At 38.1% G+C, this 25,116-nt stretch overlaps 1 protein-coding gene across 1 annotated transcript; it reads right to left on the reverse strand.

The window, feature by feature from the left end:
• Positions 1-1,613: 1,613 nt before the first annotated feature.
• On the reverse strand, positions 1,614-4,184 carry C14H5orf58 (chromosome 14 C5orf58 homolog). The gene is made up of 4 exons (XM_063168356.1): positions 4,079-4,184; positions 3,457-3,539; positions 2,589-2,676; positions 1,614-2,163 (listed from the first exon to the last, which is right to left on the reverse strand). Exons 1-4 carry the CDS (start codon positions 4,104-4,106, stop codon positions 2,057-2,059), a joined length of 306 nt encoding a protein of 101 aa, XP_063024426.1. The 5' UTR covers positions 4,107-4,184; the 3' UTR covers positions 1,614-2,056.
• Between the last annotated feature and the right edge of the window lie 20,932 nt (positions 4,185-25,116).

Raw genomic sequence — 25,116 nt, forward strand, 5'->3', positions numbered from 1 at the left:
CAATTTTGTTATTTGGAGTGATGCAGAGTAGACCCAAACATTGTCAAAGCTATGAAGCAGACAAAAACCAATTTTTTCCTCAATAAATCTAACTCTCCTCATTTCTATGAAAAGATAACTCAGATCTGAAAGACACACAGGTTTCAGTGGCACCAAAAACCCTCCAGCCCTGGAAATGCAGATTCCTGTCAGGATCTGTGTATGGGTTATTCAGCTGTGAACTGCTTGTTCCCACTTTTCCAGGAAAACACCACAGCCACAGAGCACATCCTGTCTGCCACAGCACTGGGGATCCCATGCCTCAGCCCTCAACTGGAATTTTGTATTTCCTACAATTCCCTAACCTCTCTCAGAAAGAAGATTTTCTCCACACACATCTCTCTTCAGCTGTGTCTTTCTGGCTGAATCAAGGGACTGCATTTTTACACATCAACAAAATTATCACCTTGTGACCCTTGCGTGGCAGAATCCCCCAGATCTCTTAGAAAGCACAGTCAGGCCAAACTTAGTTCCTCTTGCACAACTGCTTTCTGTTTTACTGTATATTTTAAAGAAAAAAAGGAATACTCACAATTCAAAAATAGAAGTTGTAGCTGAGGAACACTGAGGCCCCTTTGTTAAGCGGGATTTATCCAATAATTTGCCTTGGGTTTCAATGTCCCTTGTGGTCTGACAACATCTTGGTCTGATAATTATGACTTTTGTCACATTTTTTCTCCTTTAAAGCCATGGTGTCTATATCTGTTAAAACACTGGAACCAAAATTCAAGGTAGAAAATACCTTCACAGAATCTGTAAAGCTTCCCAGATAACATAATCAGATTTCATAGACAGTTTTCCTTATAGAGATATGTTTTGTAAGTTGTCCTTTCTAAGATGTTTAGGTAAGAGCTGGAATTCAAAGTTAGCAAAGTTCATTTCCGTGCAATTATGAGTCCAAAAATAAAGGTGGAAAATAAAATTAAAAAATTCTTTAGCTGACAAAAGCTGCTTCTAACCCAATATTTTTAAAAATGGATTACTAATCTGGTGAAAGAAAAATCAGTTCTAATCTGTCTTTTTCAACAACTGTTAAATTTAAGAACAACATCCCCCATATCACCACCGACTCTTGTGAATGTAATTCTATTCCATTGCCTTGCCTTGAAAAATCTGACAACCCAGAAACACCTCCTATGGAATTGTGTTTTATTGATTGTAAATCATCTCACCAGCAAAAGAGAAATCAAACAGCATGACAAATTCTAACACTGCATATTTTTTAAAAAGTAGAATAAATCTCTATTTGATTATTCAGAGAAATATATTTGGTGTAAGAATAAAGCTACATCTCAACATTCAAACATGTCCACAAGTAAAGTATGATTGAATATGTATTGTAATGAACTACGTGAAATTAGCTGTGAAAATGTTGGGCTAAGAAGATTTCAGGATAGAGCACTAAAACCACAAACTCCTCCTCCTCCTATTCTTGTAGCTAGTTGCATTAGAGTGTCATTACAGAAACTGGAATGGAAAGCATTTTTGGTTTTCCAGAAGTAATCTGCTTTTTGACCCCATCCTCAGCAACATTTTTAAGACGAGGAAGGAAGCTTAAAACACAAACTGCAGTTCCTCCTTCAAAGGCAGTTTCTTATCCCGCTTCCCCAGGCACAAATGAGACAGCAGACAGTGACTTGAAGTAAATTTCAAGTATTTGCTACTGTTCCAACACATTTTTGTTTAAAAGGAGAAAACCACATGAGAAACTTCATGCCCAGTTTCCTGACCTTTTTAATTCATTACATCAGTCTTTCCAGCCCTAGTGGGCTTAATTTGGGAAATGTGGGTTGAAAAAACCACTCTCAGAACCAATAACCTAGTTTTTTTTCCATTCCACAGGTTTAGCTTAAAACAAAAATAGTCTACCTTCAAGAAACCATGCTATCATTGTACAGTTCAAACTTAATTAGAAGAGAGAAGAAAGAAGAAAAGAAAGAAGAAAGAAGGAAGAAGAAAGAAGAAAGAAGCAACTTCACAGTATTAACAGAAGACAAGACATGAAAATGGATGTTACTTAATCAGTTAAACTCCAAGTCTTTTCTTCAGCTTCTCTTAAATCTTTGGCCTTCATTGGATGGTTGAAATTCAAAATCAGGTCACAAAGCAGTAGCTGGCTTTCCACTGAAAGACAAAGGGCAGTGTATCAGCATGGTATTTATTGAATGACAGGGAGTGTTAATCTACAGACAGCACTGTTTTAGTGTTCATCTATCAACTCACTCAGGGTTGCCTGTTTCACTTGCCTCAAGATGGTTAAATTCAGTTGGTGTTAGCATGTCAGCAATATTTGCATATAGAAGGCTCTCAGTGTTCCTAGAAAGGAATGACTGATCACCTAGCAGGTGTTTTCCATGCTGAACTAACACGATTCTATTGCTCTCTAACTGCTGTTCCATTAATTTTTCAAAACACAAGAGCAAAGCTATTGCTTCATTACATTAAAACCCAGTTATGTGACACAGAAAACCAGGCCATTCCAACTGCGGACTCTTCTAAGAGTGTCTTACACAGTTTTGTGTTTAACTGGATGGTGAAGTCAGAATTACCATTTATTTTCTTCAACTCGTTGGACATTGTGTCAACATTTTTAATTGCAGCCTCAAGGTTAAACTGCCCATCAGAATTTTTGATCACCTGTATGAAATAGGAACAAAATATGACTATGAAATATGATTATGAACTCATTGATACAGATAATCATAATACTCATGACATTTTTTGTTTCATTTTCTTAAATAATATTTCACTAAAACTTCCCCCAGTTTATAAGTATCCACTTAGACATAGCAAATTACAGCTATGGAAGGTGAGAACTAAACACTCAGGGCTGGGGTTTTTTTCCTGTCACGTTTTTCTTATAGAAACAACCACAGTGAAATTAATCATGTTTATGAATTCCTCTCCTCATCATTTTTCATGTTTGTTTTTGACCAAGCTTTTCCTAAAGAATCAAAAATTAACCGAGAATAATCATTCAGCCACAAGATGGTGCTGCAGTGACACAACGTGACCAACTCACCTGGTCACCATTAACACTGAGTGTTAATGAGCCTGCCAAAACATGCCCAGAAACATTTGTAATTAGTTTATAATCAATATCTGCTTGTCTACTTTAGAAATAATTTTCCCTGCTTTTAACATTTAATTAGAAACCAATCAAAATCTCGACACAATTAAGACTATTAACCATTTGAAATGAAGAATAATTTGAAATTTCAAATGTGTACGACACTCCTCTTAAGGAATTTTTTCCTTATGAAAAATTTCAAAGATAAGTGTACACAGCACAATTTCTGGCCTAGTTATAAGCTCACTACTTATCATTCAGAAATTCTAACATTTGGGTGAATAAAAAACTCTGGGTGATTAATAAATAACGCACATTAAGAAGCATGACCAAAAATATTAACGTACATTTAACATAGATTCTTTGTCTGAGTCTCTTTTCCCTTCAGTCAGTGGCTTTATGTTGAGTTCATCAGTCATGGCTGAGGCTTCTAAAAAGACAACTCCAAATTACTAAGGATTAGGAAGTATAAAAAACATAAATGGAAATATCTCACATAAAATATATAATACATTTTAAAATATAACAGCTAGATATTAGTTTCATTAGTGTTGTTTAAAAGTAGAGCCTAAGAGCTCAAATGGTTTTAATTCTTCTGAGGAAGAATCAAAAACTTGAATTTTGTTTATTTTACTTTCTTTTAGGGGCAGTGTTTCAGAATTTTTTCAGGAGTTCAAGGTGGAATTACTAACAGTGAGTAAGTGTATGAGTAATGGTGATGAAGAGTTCCTTCAACATATTCCTGTACTTTTTTAACTGGAAACTTTCTGAGAGATCTAAAAAGGCATTGCAATTGGTTTCTGACACCAACTTATGGAAGGAAAAATCTAAAGCAAACACAAAAATGCGTAGACTGCCTATGGTGGTGTGTCTTCCCCTAGCCACACTATGATCTGAGGTTTTTTAAGAGACTCTCAAACACTCTTCTGGCACTGTCTGCTGGTCAGTAACAGAGCTGAGATTAAATACCAGATCCCTGGGTTTGTTCTTCCCCCATTCCTCCTGCTCGTCTTTCCTCACACGTCAGGACACCTCTGGGCAAACTGAAGTGTGTGACAGTCACTGGAGAGCTGCTTCAACCCTAAAAAAGGGGGAGAAAAAAGGGGAGGACAGTTATTTCACCCTCAGAGGGGTGTGTTTTCAGAAGGGGTGCAATGACACGAGGCAGACAGTGCTCAGCTCTGGGGCAGTGTGTCCCCTTTGAGTGTCCTCCAAAAAGGTCTCAGGGAGGGCACAGCTCCTTCGGGCTCCTGTGGGTCACTGCCCTGCACAGGAGCCAGTCCCCCAAAACTCCAAATTGAGCTGCAATATGGTTTATGTTGGAAGGCACCATAGATGTAACCTGGTTCTGCTCCCTGCCATGGCAGGAACACCTTCCAGTGGCCCAGGTTGCTCCAAGCCCTGGCCAAGCTGGCCTGGGACACTTGCAGGGAGAAGGAGCACAGCCCTTTCCCCAGCAGTGAGCACAGGCTGCTAGCACAGCCAGGCTGGGCTGGTCTCTCCCTGCAGACCCCCCAGGGGCAGCCCCAGGGCTCCTCTCAGCAAGGAAAGCCCCGTGTGTGTCCCTCTCCCAGCACATCAGAGGTCAGTGGGTGGCAAGTGCCTGGGAGGATTCACAATTTTAAGAGTGGGTGGTAAAAAGTAATTGCAAATGTGCAAGAGCTGAAGAAGAAATGGAGAGGAGAGGACTGAGGTGTCAACAGGGGTTGGTGGATGGGGAATGAATTTCCTGATAGGGAAAGAATTTCTTTGAGGCCCTGCCTGTGGAGAGCTTACTGCATGTGCAACAACTAATTTATACACGTCAGTTCCTTTTGGTCATCAATTCAAGTTCACATGGAGTAAAGTAAGTTATACTATTTGAGCAAAGCTTAATAGTGAACCTGAATTGAAGGAAGCCAGGAGAGGCACTTTGCTAGACAGATTTATCCATTTAGACCATGCTCAGTGTTAATTTAGCAATGACCACTGCCCTCAGAAGCACATACCTGACTTGAGTTGGAATCAACAAAAGCTACTAACTAATGACCTGGGCTTGGGAGCTGCTAATTTCTTGCCCAGTCTGTGCTGTAGTACTTAAAGCCAGGGACAGCAAGCAGGGGAATGGCTGTCAGCACTTTTCTTTAATTTACTGGAACCACTTTTCCTGCTGCTCAGCATTCATCTGTATTTTGAACTTGTTTTTTTGGCACCAGTGGAGAAGGAATAACCAGCACCTCAGAGGAGAGTGGAATTACTTGGATGTGCAGTAGAGAACAGATGGACAGGGTGTGCTTGGGATGTGCTTTCATGCTATTTCTTATTTAAAACAAAGCCCTCTAAATGTATTGGTTTATGACTGAATTGGAACTCAGAACAGCATTTTCTGGTATGGCACAATTAAACTGTGATTCAAAGAGAAAACATGGTGTGCTGCATACATTGTGGGGCTTTCTGGAGATGAGAAATGCAGAGCAGGAAACCCTTCTCACATGCACTAATTCCTGTACTACAGCCTTTCAGTTTACAACCTCCTGCCAGCACCCCAGTGCAAACAAGTTAACTGTGCCCCTTCTGTGGCCTCTAAGGAAAAAGTCCAGCTGAAGCTGCTGATTTTGCTGGTGGAATACAACATAGAGCTGTGTACAAAAGAAAATACAAGGTAGTTTTATATATTATCTAAATACAAAAGAACCAACAAAAGTTTATATAAATATAGATACAAAAAAGCACAATGGTATCCTAGCAAGGTCCTGAAAATATTCATGTCAGTAGAAGGAGCAGTTATTTCCTTCACTAACCTGTAAAGCAGAATGCTTCAACTGATAAACCCTGTTTCTGTCAGTTTACTTTCTACATTTGGATGTTTTTTGACATTGTATAAATAATCATTCCCATGGCACTTAAATTTCTCTGTATAAGGAAAAATAGGTTATTGTAATGACCAGAAAAATTAGATTCAAAATATGTACAATAAACTGAGTTGCCAGAACTAATTGGACAAACCAAATAGAGTGATTCTTAAATGCAGGGCTTTTCTGAAAATAATCCTCAACAATGTGAGATATTAACTAGCAAGGTGACCAACATTGCAGGAGACTGGCTGTATGTAGCATTTTTTTAGAAAAAGAGAGTATGAGATATTTAATTTCTACGCCTGAATTTACTTGGAACGGAAACACTTTCTGGATTTTCTTTATAAGGCAATATTTCAAACTGAAACACTGAAATTAGAGCTTTAAATTATTAAGTTATACCTCTGTGAGGAGCATTCTCGTAGGTGTTGCTGGCAGTTTCACACCAATGTTTCAGTTTATGAGCCGCAGTTTCTCTTTGCCTGAAGTAAACCCACAGGTTTATGTGCAAAGATTCCCAGAGCTGAAGCTCTTTAATCATGGGCTGGTCTGACCATGGGTGGTACTTTGAACACAAAACCCCTCTGGACCCAGGGGCTTTCAGAGAACACATTCACTTGTGGCAGTACAGACATTTTTATGAAACCCTGATAAAGATAGAATTATTACCAAACCAGTTCTCTAAGGAGAGGAAAAGATCAGGAAGACTAGAAATAGATTTCAGGATGCAGAATTAGGATTATGATGGGAATGAGCAAGCTCTGCAGGCAGCTAAAACAGGGAGATCACTCTACAGCACTGCCTTCCTCACCTCTGCAGTGAAATTACCCTAAATATAACTTCAGACAAAATAAAGCAGTTAAATACAGAACCACTGGACAGGGGAGTCTGAAAACAAAGGATATACAAAATTATTTTCTAGAGAGAAACCACGATCTTGTATCTTATGGTTACAAAGATGTTTTAAAGAAATTGTTCTAGTGGGAAGTAGAAATAAATGTATTGACTTCAAAATAATATTTTAGTGAGCAGCTTAATAAACATTTAGAGAGTCTGTCTTTTAAGGAAGTCGTATTTCTGCCACTGCAGTAACAGATGAGACATAAGGAAATCACAGTCACCAAGGTTGAAAGAGACCTTCAGGTTCATCTAATCCTGCCATCTACCACCATAATCATCCTTAAACCATATCCCCAAGAGCCTGATAAACTTTTACTGAAAGTATTACCATTTGCTCTTACTGTGAAGGCTTTAGCTTTCATAAAAAATTCCCTAGTGGGTCTAAGACGAGTGTTTAAAGTTTCAATGCATGCTATTAAACTTTCACATGAAAAGCCCTGACAAAAGAGAAACTGATTTTTTACCATTGCCTAGGTATAAAAATTTTTAATCCAGATTGCAAGGAGAGTCAAATAGAAACCAAACCAACACACACAAAATACAATGCAACCTTGACAAATGACAGTATTTTCTGATACAATAATATATTTCATAGGCTCTGGAGCAGATGCAAATTTGAAGTGATGAAAACTGCTAAATGCTGAACACCAAGAAAAGCCTGACTAGATCATGGTACAAGAAAAAGCCAGACTTTGATCTTAAAAGTTACAGTCCAAGTATTTGAGGCAAAAAGTGGTAGGAAGAAAAGAGTGCTAAGCAAATGGCCTTGCCTAAGAACACGCTCATGAAATAGGAAGAGTAAACTTTGATTTAAAATACATATGTGTGGCATATATTATATGCCACAAATATAGTGGCATAGTATATTTTTGCCATTGTATAATAGGTGAAACCTGCTATAGTTAATAGGTGAAGTATAACGTTATAGAATATATGAAGTATAATGTTACATTGTAATAGGTGAAACCTGTTTGCTTGAGTTTTCAGCCAGAAAACTTCAAGAAATTATGTAGCACACAATGTTACATGATATAACACACAATACAATTTTCTGAGACTGTTTTAATAATAACGCATTAAAAAAATATTAAACCAAAAAGTTGCACCTACAGAATGAAAACTACTGCAGCCTTTCACAGAAGAAATGTAATTATTTTTTAACAATAAACAGCATAAGCTTATGCCTTGTAGATAGTCTGGAAGGTGTTCACTTGGTGATCTGGAAAGTTTTTTTATGTGTGGTAATATGTATATAAAATATGTGTAATAGGTTCTGAACTATAGCTTTTAAGTGGTTCTGAAATGTAATATTCAAGGTAATTATATGGCCTGTTAAAGATTGGAATATTCAGTAACTGAAGACAAGTGCACATCTAATGCTAATACAGACAGAATTGTGTGCTGAAGCTGCTTAGTTAGTATAAATATCTTTTATACAAAAATAAAGGTACATTTCCTGCAGCTATTTCCTGCAGGTAAATAGGTGTGGAGTTTCTTAAATGATGAACAGTAAATATCAATTAAGTTCTGGTGGGATAATTTGAACAATTAATAATGAATTCTAGTTTTAGTGGAATTTGGGGAGATTCAAAAATTTTTTTTTTGCTTTCTTCATAGTCCACATATCATGGAAAGGGAGAGCTACTGGTGAAGGCTTGGCATGCAAGCTCTGAGCCACTGGAATTTGGAGGCACAACTGATCTTGCAGTGTTTTTTAAAGTGAAATTCAGATACATTCATGAGTTGAGTGGAAGAATTTCAAGAAGCATCTAGAAATTCCTGATGCTTTCTGGATTTCACAAGATAAGTGATTTCTGATGCTATCAAATATTTTCCCAGCTCATCATAAACCATTGAAATGACACAGGACTTGACAGCAATTCTGAACCTTTACCTGTTTAAAAGCAGCTGTCTAGAGCCAAAGAACTGCTTCTGCTTCTAGTTCTCAGAGACACTCACATCTGCTTCTCTACAACCTTTCTCACCAGATGCCCTTTAAAAAGATTTTTTTTTTTCATCCACCCAGGGAAAGTAAGTTTATAAAGCAGAGAGTTGTGGAATTGTCTCCAGATCCTAAGAAAGCAGTGAATCTAGTTTGTCTTTTGGAAAGTGCTGAGTCCTTTTGACTGAGATGTCATTGCTTAGCAGCTCTGTTTTTACAGATATTTCACCACTGCTCATAGATTTTTACAGCAATAACATAGTGCCTGAAATAAAGCAGAGAGAAATAAAGGAGAGTGCTAATGGCAGTAAGTCAAGTTTATAATTTGCTACACTGCAAGTTAGCCCTTCTTCATTTAAATGAATTTAATACCATCCAATGTAATGGTCAGAGGCACAATGTAGATATTAAAGCTTCTATTAGCTGCTTCTATGGTAATTGTCCACACTATTTTTCATTTGCCAGCTTGCATACATTACTACATGAAATGCCGTCTAAACATTAGAGGTACAGAAATGAGAACTGAACAAAAGAATTTAATTCTGCTCAGGGAAATGGTATTATCATTTTGAAATCACAGGTTTGATTACTTTCGTTGCTTTATCAGAAGATTTCTTTGTGATTAACTCATGACATGGCCAGGAGGAGGCACAACAAAACATCCTGAAGCAATTCCTGTCTCGGCTGTTTGAATGGGCATTTCCCTGTAACTGAGGATTTTTTGCATTATTTCATAAATAAAGACGTCACTCTTGCAACACTGTTCATACTCTACAAATACAGCTGTGTCAGGAATTCCACCTAACACACACAGTATTGCAGTCTCTCTGCAAGATGGAACTGGAGAGCAGCAAGAGAGAAGCCACTAGGTGCCCTCGTTCCCACAATCAAAGCGTGTTTGGCAATGGAAGCAGAAAGCACAATGTGCTTGCCCTCAAAGGCTGGTGATTCAGCCCAAATGTGAGAATGAAAAATACCTAAGAGATGGCAGAAAATTGATGCCACTGCCTTGAAAGCACATTGTGTCAGCTGGCCAGCCAGGGATGCTGTGATCCTGGGGAAGCTGTGGCAGGGGAAGGCAATCCAGGCACTCCCATTCTGTACTGGCAGTGATTGTCCCTCGCAGTGCCACCCTCAGCGGGGGATTCAGGCATTTCCAAACAGCTCCAAAGGAAGCCTCTTCCCTTCTGATGATGACAGAGAGAGCTGAGAGGGCTGAACCTCCTCTTACTGAAATTCACCGGTCTTCAGTTCCTCTCTGTGCATTTATCTTGTGGGAAACCTCATGTCTGCATGTCCTGGCAGTGTCTGCGCAAAACCCACCAGGTGTGCACCTGGATGAGCTGCCATGCTGCACATGCAGTCATGGAAAAGTTACTCTATGTTCTAAATCAAACAAGCAAACTACAATACTGGAGTATGTTCAGATTCTTTTAGCAGCAGGGAGAATGTGTGAAATCAATTATTTCAACTGGAATTTAACAGTTTTCCATCTAGGAGCAAGACTGCTCTGAAATAGCTGTGACAGAAGTTAATAGTTACTAGCTGTGATCATTTTGTGGCAGCTACTTAGCCTCAAAGACTAAGACCTGTCACTGTCCCTGGAGGGATTTAATAGACACACAGATGTAGCACTTGGGGACACAGTTTAGTGATGGCTTTGGCAGTGAAATTTTTCTTAGAAATTTTTCCCTCCTTAACAATTCTATGGTTTTATGTTTTCAAAATTGGGAATCAGGCCCTTCTCCCTGTTGCTTCACCGAACTTGATTAATAGCTAAGAAACTCAATAGAAATTAATGCCAAAATTATGCTTCTTTTCAGGGTCTGTCCTGTTCAGATAAATTTTACATATATGCCATTGCTTTCATTTTTTATCTAATAAAAATAATTTTAAATGTGCAATGAAACTGTATCAGAAAAAGTAACCCAAAACTCCTCAAAAAGAGAAAAATGAGAATTTGGAAGACAGTGCCAGGAACAGGTCTGACAGTTGATAATTTCTCTTGTAAACTCTAAATGGGTGAAATCTCTTATGACATTACTAGATCTCTCTGGAACCACAGAGGAATAATTTTATGACAAATTAGGCACATTTAAATGCAGCAAAATGTCTATAGTTATACGTAATCCCCATTTCTGTGCATTCTGATATATTAACAAGGACATTTACCAGAGAAATATTTCACAACCCTATTTTATTGTGCTCATTTTTCAACAAGTTTGGGAGCCAGATAAATCACGGGAAGGATTTGGTTATCAGACTGATGCTGCAGACACACTGGAACAGCACCACAGCACAAAGAAATGGGAGGTGCATCCCCTTTCCACAAAAAACACAGGAGCTGGATTTAGCAGTAAATGAAGGAACACAGTCCTAACATTTTCAAACTGCCTGGACAAGAAACAGCAGCAGGTGTGAATTTCATGAAGTGCAGTGTGGCTGTCAAGAGTTAATAACAGCTGACACTGTATTTGCCTTATCATTCCAGGCACCTTTTCGGTGTCCTCACGTCCCTGTTTCACTATACATGATGGACCTGTGATCCCTCCAGCAGAGTGAGAAATGAACTCCAGACATCACCAGGTACAAGGTAAGGCATGTTTGCCATGCCAGCTGCCTCTCTGCTTTCTGTGCCCATCACAGCTCTGTGCTGACACCACTAAACTCACAGTGCCTTTGCTGGAGGCACTACACAGCTGACATCAATAAGAGGTTAAATAAAGTATTTTTCTTCAGTTTCAAACCTAGAGCTAATTAATATTTACACACTGTACCTTCTAACCTCATCACAGCCTAAAATCCAGATTGTCTGGACCCTGGGCAGAACTGCATATTATATAAGTGTTTGCAATCAAAATATCCTATTCCAGCCCAGCAGATGCTTTATTTGCCCCTCAACAGCAGACAAGATAATTTCCTGGACTTTTATAAACTTACACTGTGAGGCTTTCTCCCCTGACATCTCAGGTGTACTTTCTGGAAGTGTGGCAAAATATTTAAATAAAAGGATGCTCTGTTTGCTGTATTTGGCAGCCAGGCAATACTTGCTTCCCAAAATTAGTTTACTCAGTTCCAACCCTGAGCAGCAGCAGGCATGAACTCCCTGACAGGGGCAGTCAGCTGTGCTGAGAGCACATCCCAAAGCAGTGGATGGGGAGAGTGCACCCCAAATATTTGCAGATGGAGGCACTCTGATGTGGCTGCAAGGACTGAAATTACCTGGCCAAAGTCACCCCCTTTTCTGCTTGGCTCCTACTGAAGGTGCAGAAATATCCCTGCAGCACAGAGCTGTGGGGTCAGCCAGAGACAACACATTTACAAAGCAGCAGATTAGGCTCTGAACACACCAAGAAAATAAAAATGGCCCATTGAAAGTAGAGCTTTACAAGCTAATTTAATAGGTTATTTTTGTTCCTACCTTACTCAGGAACCTGAGGAATTTGATATAGAACAGTTGGTTTAACTTTGGAGAATTCATGCACATTCACAGATAACATTACTTGACAGGTATTACACCAATTTCCTAATCCATTCCCACTATTCCTCTGCACAGCCCTCAGAAGGAACAAAATAAAGCAGGATTATTTCTTAAAGCTTAATACTGCTTAATATATTTTTGACATGCTTAATATATCTGGGACATGTAAATCACTATAAATTTCCTTCCAAAGTTAAATGAGATATACCAAAATTAAGTAAAGTGGAAATGTTCTGACATCAATTGCCAATTTATGCATAAGAGTGCAGGTTTTTTGTTGCTGACAATTGTAAGAGATAGCTCTAAATAAAGAAATTGAAATCTAAATCTATGAAATTGAAAACTTTACCTGTGTAAATATTCACCTTTTCTGAGTGCACTTGCCTCAATATTTTATTCACAAAATCACTCCTGTAATTTTCATTTGAATTAAAATTCCTCGAAGTATTTACTTTGAATTTACACTCTTGCTATGGAGATGATAAGAAAAATGGGCAGCTGCAAAAGAAACTGTTCACTGCTGGTCAGGTGCCTTGTTCATGGCTGTAATGAAACTGCAAGTTTTTGTAACAGAAATGCAGAGGTTACTGTGCCTCAGAAAGAGACCTAGAGGGATCCTAAGGAGTCTCTGAACTAAATCCATGAGAGCACAAAAATGTTATTCAGTCAGAAGTACAAAAGTTTTCTTAGTGATGATCTGAATGCAGCCAGAAGTTTGGCCTTGGAGGGTTAAAGCACATTGTTATTTCAGCTACTGAACAGTAAAGATCTGTGTGTGGCTCTAAAATCAAGGAAGAAAGAAAATAGAGAGAATAAGATCACAGAATGAAAGGGCTCTGCTTTAATAATGACTTTGGTCTGATACATATCCCTCAGTAATTTACATAAATGGCTTTTACACCTTATCATCTGATCATAACTTGGGGTCTTCAGTGTCTTGGTTGATACCCACAACTGATCACTGAACTTTAGCATCATTTTGGTGTTGCTGCTCTGTTCTCATCCTGACCCCACCTTAGCATTAAAGGAAGCAATGGGGCTCCATTGAACGTCATGACAGAATTTATTTTCTGGAGAAATTATAACATTTTACTGCCCAAGCTTTTTATGACACCTAGGTTATGTTGCTTCAGTGCCTGTTTTTTATAGCTTTCTCCTCTAGCAAGAACTTGCAGTGGAAATATGTAAGAAATGTTGCTAAAGAATCACAAAGAGAGGAGTCTGGAAGTGTAAAATCCTGACTTTAATCATCATATCTCATCAGGGGAGCATGCATTTGGTACATGTAACAAATGTAACAAATCCTAGCCTCTCTTGCAAATCAACATTTGGTGAAGCAAAAATTCATTAGTTCTCTGATATTTAGTGTTTTATAAGCTACTCATTGGGTAGCTTTTAACTGGGTACTTTTAATTGGGTACTCTTTTAACTGTTACAAGTTTGGTTTTGATTACTGTACCGCTGAAAAATATATGTATGCAGTCATTCCAAAATAAGAAGGTCAAAATTCTTGACCAAAATGATTCATGTAAAGTTGTTTTATTACCTTTTTCTTACCAGTTTCTCTGACACAAAGGCTGTTGAACATTACTGGGCAGCCTGGCCTCAGTCACTTTTTGAAAAAACTGCCAGAAGCAACTTTCATGTCATTGTTCATTAACACTGATCACATTAGCAAGGATTTATTGGCAACTGCTGGTGTAATAAAATACATTTTAAATGCTTTGGGTGTAGAGTCTGCTGTGCCTAACCATGCTGGCTTTGCTCACTTTTCAAAAGTGTTGCATGATTTACCACTTAGCCCAGGCACTCCTGTTTGATTAAATCCCTCTTTCCTTGCTGCTGGGAAGCAGAATTGGCAGCAACAAAGCATTTTTAATATTCTGTGTAGCCCACCTCTAGAGGTCTTTGAATACATAAGTTCAAATTTTGGTTTAAAAGCTCCCTAAATTTGATTTTACTTGGCTGCAAATAGGCAACATGAAAATGAGCAAGTAAAATATTATAGCTGATGCAGAAAAAAATTTAAATTTCCACCTACTAAAGCACTTCAGTCTAAGGTGAAGCTCAATTGTGAGTCACTGGAGCATTCCCACCTTGTTTCTGTAGAGCTGCCCGATTAATGAGTCTGTCACAGGTAACCCTGGGGCTATGGGATACAGCAGCTGGGAAGTGACATAAAGTCACTTTAAATAGAGCTCTGTACACCTGTCACATAGTTAAAATTTTTGGACAGTGCAAACAGTTCATGATGTGAAGGACAACCAGGTTAATAGGCCTAGGAACAAGCCATTCAATTGCTTTCAGAAGGAATCAAATCTCAGTGACATCTGATTATTAACAATTAGCAGTTCCAGTGCTTCTATTGGTTTGTCTGGGCCTTGATGGTGTCACCAGTAAATGAAAGCACTTTGGACCAGATTGTTTAAGTGCTCACTGGACTGCATTCACTCCAACTCTTTCATGAGGATAGCAGTGCAAGCAATGAGATTTTGGGATTTTCCTAGACTAGGAAGTGAAAAAGAAAAGTTTTGGTCATTAAAATGACAGATTTCCCAAGCAGGCAGTTAGAACAAGGCACATTTCACAACAACATGTATGCAAACAAAACACTTTGTCTCAAAAATTGGTGACTACTGAAACCAATGCGTGGACATTTTTTACAAATAGGAGTGTGTGCTGCAAGGAGAGCAGCACCATCGACCTTCAGTAACTTTGAGGTGGAGCAGGGTTGTTAGCAGGAACATACCAGTAAAATGCTGTGAGGAGCTGAAGTCTTATCTCACATTTCCCCCACCTTTTATTATCTCCAGGATTGTGGCTAGTACAATCAGACCTAGGCTACTGACTGTATTTTTTCCAGATTAACACTCTCCTGAGAACTTAGAGTGAATCACTGAATGGTTTGGAAGAGACCTTAAAGGTCATCTTGTTCCACACCCCTGCCATGGGCAGGGACACCTTCCACCACCCCAGGCTGCTTCAAGTCCTGTCCCACCTGGCCTTGGGCACTGCCAGGGATCCAGGGACAGCAGAGCTTCTCTGGGCACCCTGTGCCAGGGTCTCACCACCCTCTCAGGGAAAAATGTATTCCTCAAACTTCAGAAGTTTCTGGAAAATGCGGTAATTTTATTTTTCTGCTACAATTTCTTCCTTTCCTTATGATGCTTCCTGGCTAGTTTTCCTATGGTTTCTGTAAGGAAGCACTTGATGAGGACTTCTCTGTCTTATTTAATGAAATTGAGAATTTGGGGTTTGCTCTGAAGAATAAATGAATATTTTAAACTAACCAGAGCAGAACTTCAGTAGTTACACACAGCAGAATTCAGAGACAATTTGCCCAGACATCAGCTGGAAAACGAATCATGACCTTACTTCTTCAAGCATTTAAAATATTGGATTTTTTCTAACCTTTTTGCTATTGAAATCAGGAAGATGCAATATTTCAACAAGGAAGAAAGAAAATAGAGAGAATAAGATGTGCTTTTGTCTGTGTCAGTCTGAGCAGATTGTTTAGGACCAGGCAGTGGTGTGACCCTTTGCAATGACAATGCAGAAGCAGTGTCAGACAGTTTCTTTGCCACAGCCTCTGCCACAGCTCTAACACACCTGGCTGCAGAGTTCTCCCTTCCCCACTCTGACTTTGCTGTGGTGATGAAATATCACCAGGATTTAGCCAGCTGGATCCCATAAGATTCCTTTGCTGCCTACTCTGCCAACACTTTGACAAGCTGGGATAGGAAAAATGGCCATGTCTTGGATGAATATAATTTCTTCTTCCAATGCCATTATGGTTCATTTCCTTCTGCTGTAACCTTGTGGTGTGGTCACAAGTGAAGTGACAACAAGGCAGAATTGGAGGACTGCAGGAGGAAGGGGCTTTTAAATCTTTTCAAATAATCACAATTTCACAGGACTCAGCCTGTAAGACAGACTGGGTGAGGAAGCAGAAGACTGTGGGTGCTTCATAAAAGAAAAGAAAATATGAGATCTTCTTTTCCTTTCTATCCTCTCCATTCTTAGCAATATGGGAGGTTTACTCTGGATTGCTGAATAACCTCCCATGTGAACACTCTCACAATTTGGGATGTTCACATAAGGAATTTCTATTCACTGCAGAAGGAACCTTCCATACTCTGCTCTCAGGAAGTTTTCCATGGCTCCAAGGTTACAGCAACCTTTGCAGGCTGATTTCTGAGGTGTGTTCTGATCCAGGGTGCACTGCAGAAGTACCATCACAAACCAGTTTAAGGGAATGCTGGTAATGTGATTAAGGGACAGTAAGTGGGTGGCTGTTACATTGATTTTTCTTCCACCATTTCAATTTCAAGGAACACATGAAAGAGAATGCTAATTTTGTTGTTGCTGTAGTTTGCTTCATAACTCTCAGTACTACATAAGCTCAAGGAATGAAAATGTGCTGTATACTTTTCTCATGCTCAACTCTATCAAATCCCACAAGATGTTTAAAGAAAAACTTCAAAAATTGCAGGGGGGTATCTGTTGTTTCTCAGCTATTTCTTCATCTCGTATGCTCAGAGACATAACCTGATGTGAATTTATGATCTATTTCAGTTGGGGAACTCTCACTCATCAGGATTTATCGTTGCAGCTCAGTTGCTACCTGTGCTCCTCAGGAAGACTGTAATTTTTTTTCATTGCAAATGGATAGCCCGGGATAAATACCTGACTCTCAGTCTGTAGGCAGGGAAGGTCAATAACAACCTTCATAGAATCTCTCCATAAAAGGTGACAATAAATAACAGCTTAACCTCTAATCTATATTAACAGACTACCTTTATTTATTGTTTGACTTGTGCTGAGACAGAGACAGGTAATCCAAAAGGAGCAGTCACAATAACAGGTAATGACCTTCTTTTACAAGAATGAGCAAAACCCATTTCACTTCAGCATCATGCACGGGGCTATTTTGCAAAGAAACACTGTGTGTTAGTTGTTGAAACTTTTTCATGCATTCCCCGAAACAAACTACACTATTCTGAATATTTTCTCCTCTGTGCAGTAAATAAAGTCTTTGGTGTTGACAATGCTAATATTATATTTTAAAATATATTTGCATTTGTGTTTTTTGTCATTTTTTATTGCATTTTATAAATCCCAGAGCAAAGACCCACTAAGCTCACTGAGAAAGCCTCGTTTCTTGGGATAGCATCATGCAGTGACACAGGTGATCAGGTGGGATTTCCCTGGGGGTTGCTGGCTGGCTCCGTGGGGACCTTATTTCAACCAGAATCCTGGGTAGGAGTTCGGAGTACAAGTCAGGAAGGTTAATTTTAAGTGGCTTTTAAAATGGAATGATTTCATATGAATGATTTTCAAGGGTAAATATTCATAATGCAAAATAATCTTCATATATTTTAGTCCAATTCGTGCATTAAACTATTAGATTATCGTGGGAAAGTTGGGAAGGCGAAGAAAGAAAATAATTTTATCAGTACTTGAAATTCTGGGGTATAACAAAACCACTATGGCATTTGGGGGTAGAAAAAGGAATTACTAGTAAACATTGTTTTTAAATTATGCATATATTGTGTTCTATCGAATAGATATTTTCTAATCTATGAAAAAATATGTATAATTAAGTTGTTTTTACTTACATTTATGTTTCAGTAATGCACGAGACAAATAGTTGGAAAATGCTCTTCAACCTTAAATCACGTACCTGGAAATAAGAAAGTAATTTTTAGTTAAAGGAAAATATCTGCTTGCTATTTAATTTGTTCTTAAATTACATCCTCTTGGTTTAAGAACGCCTTAAAAGATCATTCAATTCATTTTTTAGTCTCTTTTTTCACTAAGTGAAAGAATCGATTTCTAGATGATTTTTAAAGATTTTTTTCTTCCTCTTCCTACTTTATGAAGCTGTTTGTAACATCAAATGGCAAAAATCTCTCACATGAAGGAACTGAGGTGGCAGGTGAAGGATTATTAGAGTTGTAATTATGTGAGAGGGTTTTTTGAAAGCACTGAGTGTAACTGAATGTAAATTCTGGGACAGTTTGCCTCATTTAATGTAGGAAATATGAAAAGGAAGCCACAACAGTTCTGAGAATGGAAGATTTTAATTTATTTTTCAATTACTGAAGGAGTTTGATACCAGTTCTGTAAATGTACAGAGCATGGGGTTTTTTTTACTTTTTCTGATTAATTAGAAATTGCAACAGACCTGCTCAGCACTGTGGGAAAGGTCAGTGGCAATTTTTGAAAAGAAGGCCTTGGAAACACATTGGCCTTCCAAAATAGAGTCATCCAAAACTGCCAGTCTTATTTCCCTCCATTTTTGGCTTTGTAATTCAGCTTTCTGATTCTCCTGTTTTCATTATGTGCAGCATTGTGTGGATCCATTCTAATGAATTCCATTACTTGGAACAATGAGGTTGAGCATGATTCAAATCCTGAATTAAATGCAAATCTAGCAGCAGAAAAATGGATTTAGTGGTATGATAGGATTTGCAATATAAATATATTGCATTAAATATAAAATTTAATTAAATAAATGAATATTATAAGGATTGCCATTCAAGCTAGCATTGTATCTGTGACTGATTAAACGTGTGCACTGTGAGAACAGTGTGAAGATTACACACTGGTGCCTTTGGAAGCAACACACAACATTTATTTTTTGCTTAATTTTGGACAAATAATCAACATCTGCGGAAGAGAGATGTCCTTTTTTCAGAGTCAGCAATGCTGGTTTTGATGCCACAAATATTTAACTTTGTGATTGAAATTGTGAAGTCTTTCTCCAGAACAGATTTACCACAGGACTATTGCATTATTTCTTTGAACTTCAAAACAGAAGAAGAACAGATTTCAAATCATGTCAGCAGCCAGATAAGTACAATCTTAATTGCAATATTGATGTGGAACAATTGTAAAGCTTTATGGCTGTACAGTCCTTTGTGCTAATGTGGATCAGAGTAACACACAAAGGAGTTGGGCTACAAACCCCGGGCAATATTCCTACATTTCTGCTTGTTCATGATTCTTAGTTGCAGGGAAAAAGGTGATGTTGCTATTTTCCTATTCTTTTAATGGAGAAAGGGATTTTTGTTTTGTTTAGTTGTTTGTGGTTTTTTGTTTGTTTTGTTTGCTTTTTGTGAGAAATACTACTTTGTACATACACAGGGGAATTCAAATAATTAATGGGTGTTAAGAAACATGGAAGACCATTGTGATTTCTTTTCATTGCAAGTAAATAAATCCCATAGATACAGAAAATGTACCCCTGAGGAAACAAGTGTCCCATTTTCATTATGCCAAACAACTTTCTTGAAAACTTGACAACATTTGCTGAACAAGATTTTGGCAATAGAATGCTTTAAAAGGCATTTTATAAGGCTATACAATTCAAACTATTTACTTTTCTTAAGTGAAGTATTTGTAGCAACTAGGAAGTAAAGGAACAGGAGGGAAATGTTTCTTCCATGTGAATCCCTTTGTTTCACTGCTATCCAAAGGAAGTGAGTGCAGGCAGTTTTGAGTTGCTGGGATTGCACAGGAGCAGTACCTGCCTCCATTTGCCACAGCCACAGGAGAATTGGAGACAAAAATATAATTGCTCGACATTTCCAGAATCCATAACAACAGGTCATGACTAAATACTGCTCTCCTCTAATTTAAACTCAAGGAGAGGCGTCCACATACTTGGATTTAAGTGCAAATCCAAACCTTTGAATTTAGCTTCTCTTTCTTCTAAGTAATGTATTTTCTTTAATGCTTCTTCCCAATTAGAAATAGATACCAAAATCAAAACTGACTCACAGAGGAAGGTAAGATTCTCCTCACAACACTTTAAATTAATTTGAAAACTTCCTAAATATCAGTGACATTTCCAAAAGTGCTGAAGAGTTCTGCTGTGGGATATAAAGGCAACCTCTCTTGTCTTTGAAAGATATTTATCTTTGAAATACTTTGGATAAATTTAGATAAAAAAACTTGGGATAAATTTGCAGCCCCAAAGATAGATAAAATACTGATAACTGTCAAGGATTACGTCATGCAAAACTAGACATGATTTTCTTTGAAGGTCATAAAAATTTTAATGTTGCAGATAAATAATATGACCCATTTCTTTATTTGAAATTAATTATAATATTTAACATATTCAGCATACACCACTAGAAAAGACCATCTTCTCTTTGGGTAGATGGGGGTCTCTTGTAACCCAAGAAATGCTAATAGTTCTGATCCTAAAAAGAAATAGTTTCAAAAATGACACAATTGAAATTTGAAAATAATGTGTTCAGGTTTCCACTTATATGCTGCAGTACTTTCTAATCACACAGCAGTGTCACTTCTGCACACAACAAGCCATCAACTATTTTTATTTTGACCTGAGCCTTCATACAAAGTATTAATTTACCTTGCAGCATAATGGAACCAGTTCTGCTGTCACCACAGAGAGCTGCTGTGCACTGCATCAGAAAGAGAGATGACAGAAATTCCAGCAGCAGCAGAATTTAAATGTCTTGCCTGTAATTTTGTTCAGTAGCATCTTTGTACATCTGGCATGTGAAATAATGTCTTCAGCTTTTGAGACAACAAATGACATTTGGTTTTGCTAAGAAGGCTTAGCAAGGGAAAGGCACATTCAAAATGTCACTTGTGTTACCACAGAGGTGTCCTCTGAAAATGAGCCTAAATATCTATGGAATATTTTAATACTTAGAAATATTTCCAAAAATACCATTAAACAATTCAAGCTTTTCCTTTCTGGAAATGCAGGCAAGTGCTCTGACCTAATTTTACACATTTATTTCTCCATTATTTTTTTTATCCCAGCCCTCCCAATTCAGTGGACTTGGAAAATGCCAAAACATAAACTGATCTCTGAGAAGACAATGAAGAGCACAGCAAAACCTGAACACATTTCTATCCCATTTCATAGAGTATTAAGTCAAGTGCATTTTGAACTTCTGAAAGTTAAACATCCTGTGGCATAGGAGAACCTATTTAAATATCAAAGACCAGTTTTGCTGAATTAAAAACATAAACATAGCTGTTTGGAAAAACTAAAAGGTATAATTTTTTCATATCTCAATGTGATAATAAGATTTCCTTAAAAACAGATGAACTTGAAATGTCCTTATCATGAGCATGCTGGTATTTTCCAGTACTTGTATGTGCTGGCAACCCTTTTGTCCTTACAGGAGAGAACACTTGTACTTATTTACACAAAATAAAGAGAGCTTCCCTTTGTAAGTTTAATATTTTGGGCAAGCAGTAATATACCACTCTGTCAGCCAGTCTTAGCAGGAAACAGTCCTAGTGCTGATCACAATGAGATGACTCGTGGTCTCAGCTCATTTTGAGAAGTTTAGTAAACATGTTATCACTAGCACAGGGCTCATGTAATGTTTATAAGTTCAGTCTGTCCTGTTTTGCCATTGCTGGTGATACTCTTGTTACCAAAACAGCCTAAAAGTCTTTTCTTCATCATAACCTTCTGAAGGTCACATAAAGATGATGTTTGAAACACATTTTTAAAGAGAAATTCCCCATGCTGTTAAAACACCTCCCTGAATTTAAAATTTTAGTTTTTATCTTATAACAAAGCTTGGACAACTCGATACTGCAGAAAGCTTTTAGCTCATCATCTGATCTGTAAGTAAAATCCATTTCATCTAAATAATGAATATGTCAAGTCATATGGTGGGTTATCTATATGACTGCAAATGTCTACTTAACATTATGGTTAGATGAGCATCCATATTTGTTAACATAAGGATCAATACATGTCCTTCAGGACACTTGACCTAAGGCTGACAATCACAGAGGAAAAACTTTATGTATAAATTAGAAGGAAAGAGAAAAATCTCTGCAGCCTGAATAACTTCTTTTGTCAAGGTTTGTTAATACTCTTTTTACACTCAACACACTTTCCATTTCAAACTATTTTTACAGTGCTTAAATTGTGACTATGATCCTGTCACACACATTAATTTCTAGGCTTGCAGCCTCTCAGTTTAACTGAACTCAGTGTAATCCTGACACTCCAGGCTGCAGAGATTCCATCCCCTCTGTACTGACAAGGGGGTCTCTGCTCATGTGTCACCATCTGGGACCTGACTGGAATGCTGCAATGAAAAATCAACCCAGCTCCTCAGTCCTTAGCTGAGCAGTGTCAGGGGGAAACATTTGTAGCAATGTTCCTTTAATCCTCCTTCACCTCAAGTAAGAAGTTATAACTGAATGTGCACATCAGCAAGATCTGATGGACAGGGAAGTACAATTTTTAGTAATTTCAGAATAAAGCAACACTTTCAAATTTCTCAGCATTACACATGTACAGAATATTTATTATATGGAAGCTCACTACTGCTCTCATGCCTCAGTGCAGCAGGGATGAGTAGGAAGTCATAGAGCAAGTTCTGTCTTCAAGATCTCAGTAACTACTTTAATTACCTCTATAGATATAAAGTTCTTTCCAAGACAGATTTTCTTGGATTGTGCAAATGTCTTTGGTTTTTTCCTACCTTTTGCCTGTGATTAAGGTCCTCAGGAACTTCCACTAGGAAGGTGCCCATGAGAACTTAAGGGAGAGCATCCAGCACCTGTTATTTGCTATGTACACTGTCTTTTCTCATTTTTGCCTCAGCTACTTCAAAAGTTGGGGTTCCAGGCCTATGTCTAAACGAACAGAACTTAGCTCTGTGTCTGATATCTGAAAGGGTCAGAGTTGTGCCACTTCAGAAGCACTGAATATGCAGTAAGAGAACAAGAACAAGTAAACAAAATGCTCCATTGCCAAGAAAAACAAACTGAGATGACAAATTGTATAACTTACTATTGCTAATTAGGCTTATCTAAGGATTATTGTACCAGCAAAAAAATCTTATCTTAAACAAAGCCATAGAAACTGTTGCATGAGAAGTTTCAGTAATGCAATACTGGCTGCTTTCAAGCCTACAATGTCTACAGACATTTCTACCAATTAGATCACCCAAATATGTGACGAGCCCAGATAATCTGCTCAAGTCACATCACAAATTTACATCTTTGCAGAGCTAGCACTGAAAACTAGAATTTTGCTTTTACAAAATCACTATATAACATTTCTGCAAAAACGTATTTGGCTCTGTTAAAATGAAATCTCTTTCTGTTTACTCTTATCATATTCTGTGACAGAAACAACTGGTTACTAGTTAATAATGCATCAATACTGCATATAATTTGATTGCTATTCTGATAGGTTTCTCTAGTTTAGGTATAAAACTGCAAGCACAGAAAGAGATATTAGATCCTCACTCTGTCATCCAAGTGTGAATTTACACGTTTTTGATTAAATTGTACTTTAGTGAGAACTTTTTTGGATAATAACATTTTGCCTGGTGTCCTATTCAGTGTTAGCTCAGGAAAAGGAGTGTCCTGACATTGTCCATGTGCTCACCCTGAACCAGCAGTGAGTGTTGTTACTGAAGGTCATTTCCTGCTTCTTCACAGTTTGGTACCAACCCAGACCAACCTTGTTTAGCCTGAAATCAGACAGTGCTGGAGTTCAGGGTCATATGGCTTCAAACAAAATGAATGGCCCAAGTCATTAAGCTGAATGTTTTGTGTAATTGCAGTTTAAAAAGAATGATAATAAGTAAAACAGCTCAGTTTGCAGATATGAGTTCACAGCTGCAGCTTTTGTTAATAGATGCATTGTCCTGCTGCACATAAAAATTTGAGCTTTCCTGTCTTAAGACTGCAACACACTGGTTTGGGGAAATAAGAACAGGGGACGTTTGAATAGAAGAGCTGAAATGTAACACACAAATAAACAGATACTCTACAGCTCCTCCTAAATCAGTGCTTAGACTCATGTATATGAGCAATATCTGCTGATATCCTGGTGAAACATGCCTGACATGTTTCACCAGGACATCAGCAGATATTGAAATTCAGTGTGCATGAGCAATGTTCCCATTTCATGTTAATTTGTCAAGAAAGGAAAACCAAGAACTTTGTATGAATTTCTGAAAACCAATAAAGCTCGTATGAAAAGTGGATCTCAACAGCACCTCTACAACAGCTTTTGCATATGAGGTGTCTGAGCAAGTTTTTCCTTGGTGTCCACAGAAAATCTGAAAAGCACTGCTCTACACTGCTCCACAGATTATGGAAAAATTCCAGCAAGAGTATGCTTGGCTTACAAAGTCACACATCAAAATGTCTGTGTATACATTGCCTCAAAGAAATCCCTGGAGAACTGAGCTGCCCCTGAGATATAAAATAAAGAGCAGATACTTCTAAAAATGCCTGTTTGTTACCAGCTGTCATCATGTTCTGAGAGTCCCCACAGAAATTTTGCTGATTTCTTCATGGAAAGGAGTGTTGAGCCCTGGCACAGGCTGCCCCAGGCAGTGCTGGCATCCCTTTAATGGAGGGATGTAACAGACACATGGATGTGGCAATTGGGAACAGGATTTAGTGGTGGCCTTGGCAATGCTGGGTTAATTGCTAGACTCAGTGAACTCGGAGGACTTTTCCAACATAAAGTATTCTATGACTCTTTTTATCTATTACTCCTCTCTCTAGTAAACAGACCTTTAAAGAGGGAATAAATGAGAGCAACATCACAGGAGAGATGGGCAGCAGCTGATCACAATTCTCTATTCAGGATTTATTTTACTACAATTATGCACCAATATCCTAAGGTACAAGGACATATGTCAATATTTTCAATTTGCAGGTCTCTAAGAAGTTTGAAACAACACAAGTGAAAAGGTCTTTCCAATCTAGTGAGCAAAAGCTGAAAGGCAGGAGAGCTGCTGAAGAGTCACATGGCCTTGAGGAGCAAGGCAAAGCTATTCCGCGTTAGGGAAAGGAAAGAGGTTGAACT

This window comes from Melospiza melodia, chromosome 14 (assembly GCF_035770615.1).
Source record: "Melospiza melodia melodia isolate bMelMel2 chromosome 14, bMelMel2.pri, whole genome shotgun sequence".
In the NCBI taxonomy this organism is placed as follows: domain Eukaryota; kingdom Metazoa; phylum Chordata; class Aves; order Passeriformes; family Passerellidae; genus Melospiza; species Melospiza melodia.

What these genes read in the sequence shown, in the direction of transcription:
- C14H5orf58 (XM_063168356.1), bottom strand. Translation starts at nt 4,106, where the DNA reads ATGGGGGAAGAACAAACCCAGGGATCTG. An exon ending in AGAACAAACCCAGGGATCTG is followed by an intron (nt 3,540 to 4,078) that starts GTATTTAATCTC and finishes TTGTCTTTTTAG; the next exon opens with AAGCCTCAGCCATGACTGAT. An exon ending in CGAGTTGAAGAAAATAAATG is followed by an intron (nt 2,164 to 2,588) that starts GTAATTCTGACT and finishes TTTGTCTTTCAG; the next exon opens with TGGAAAGCCAGCTACTGCTT.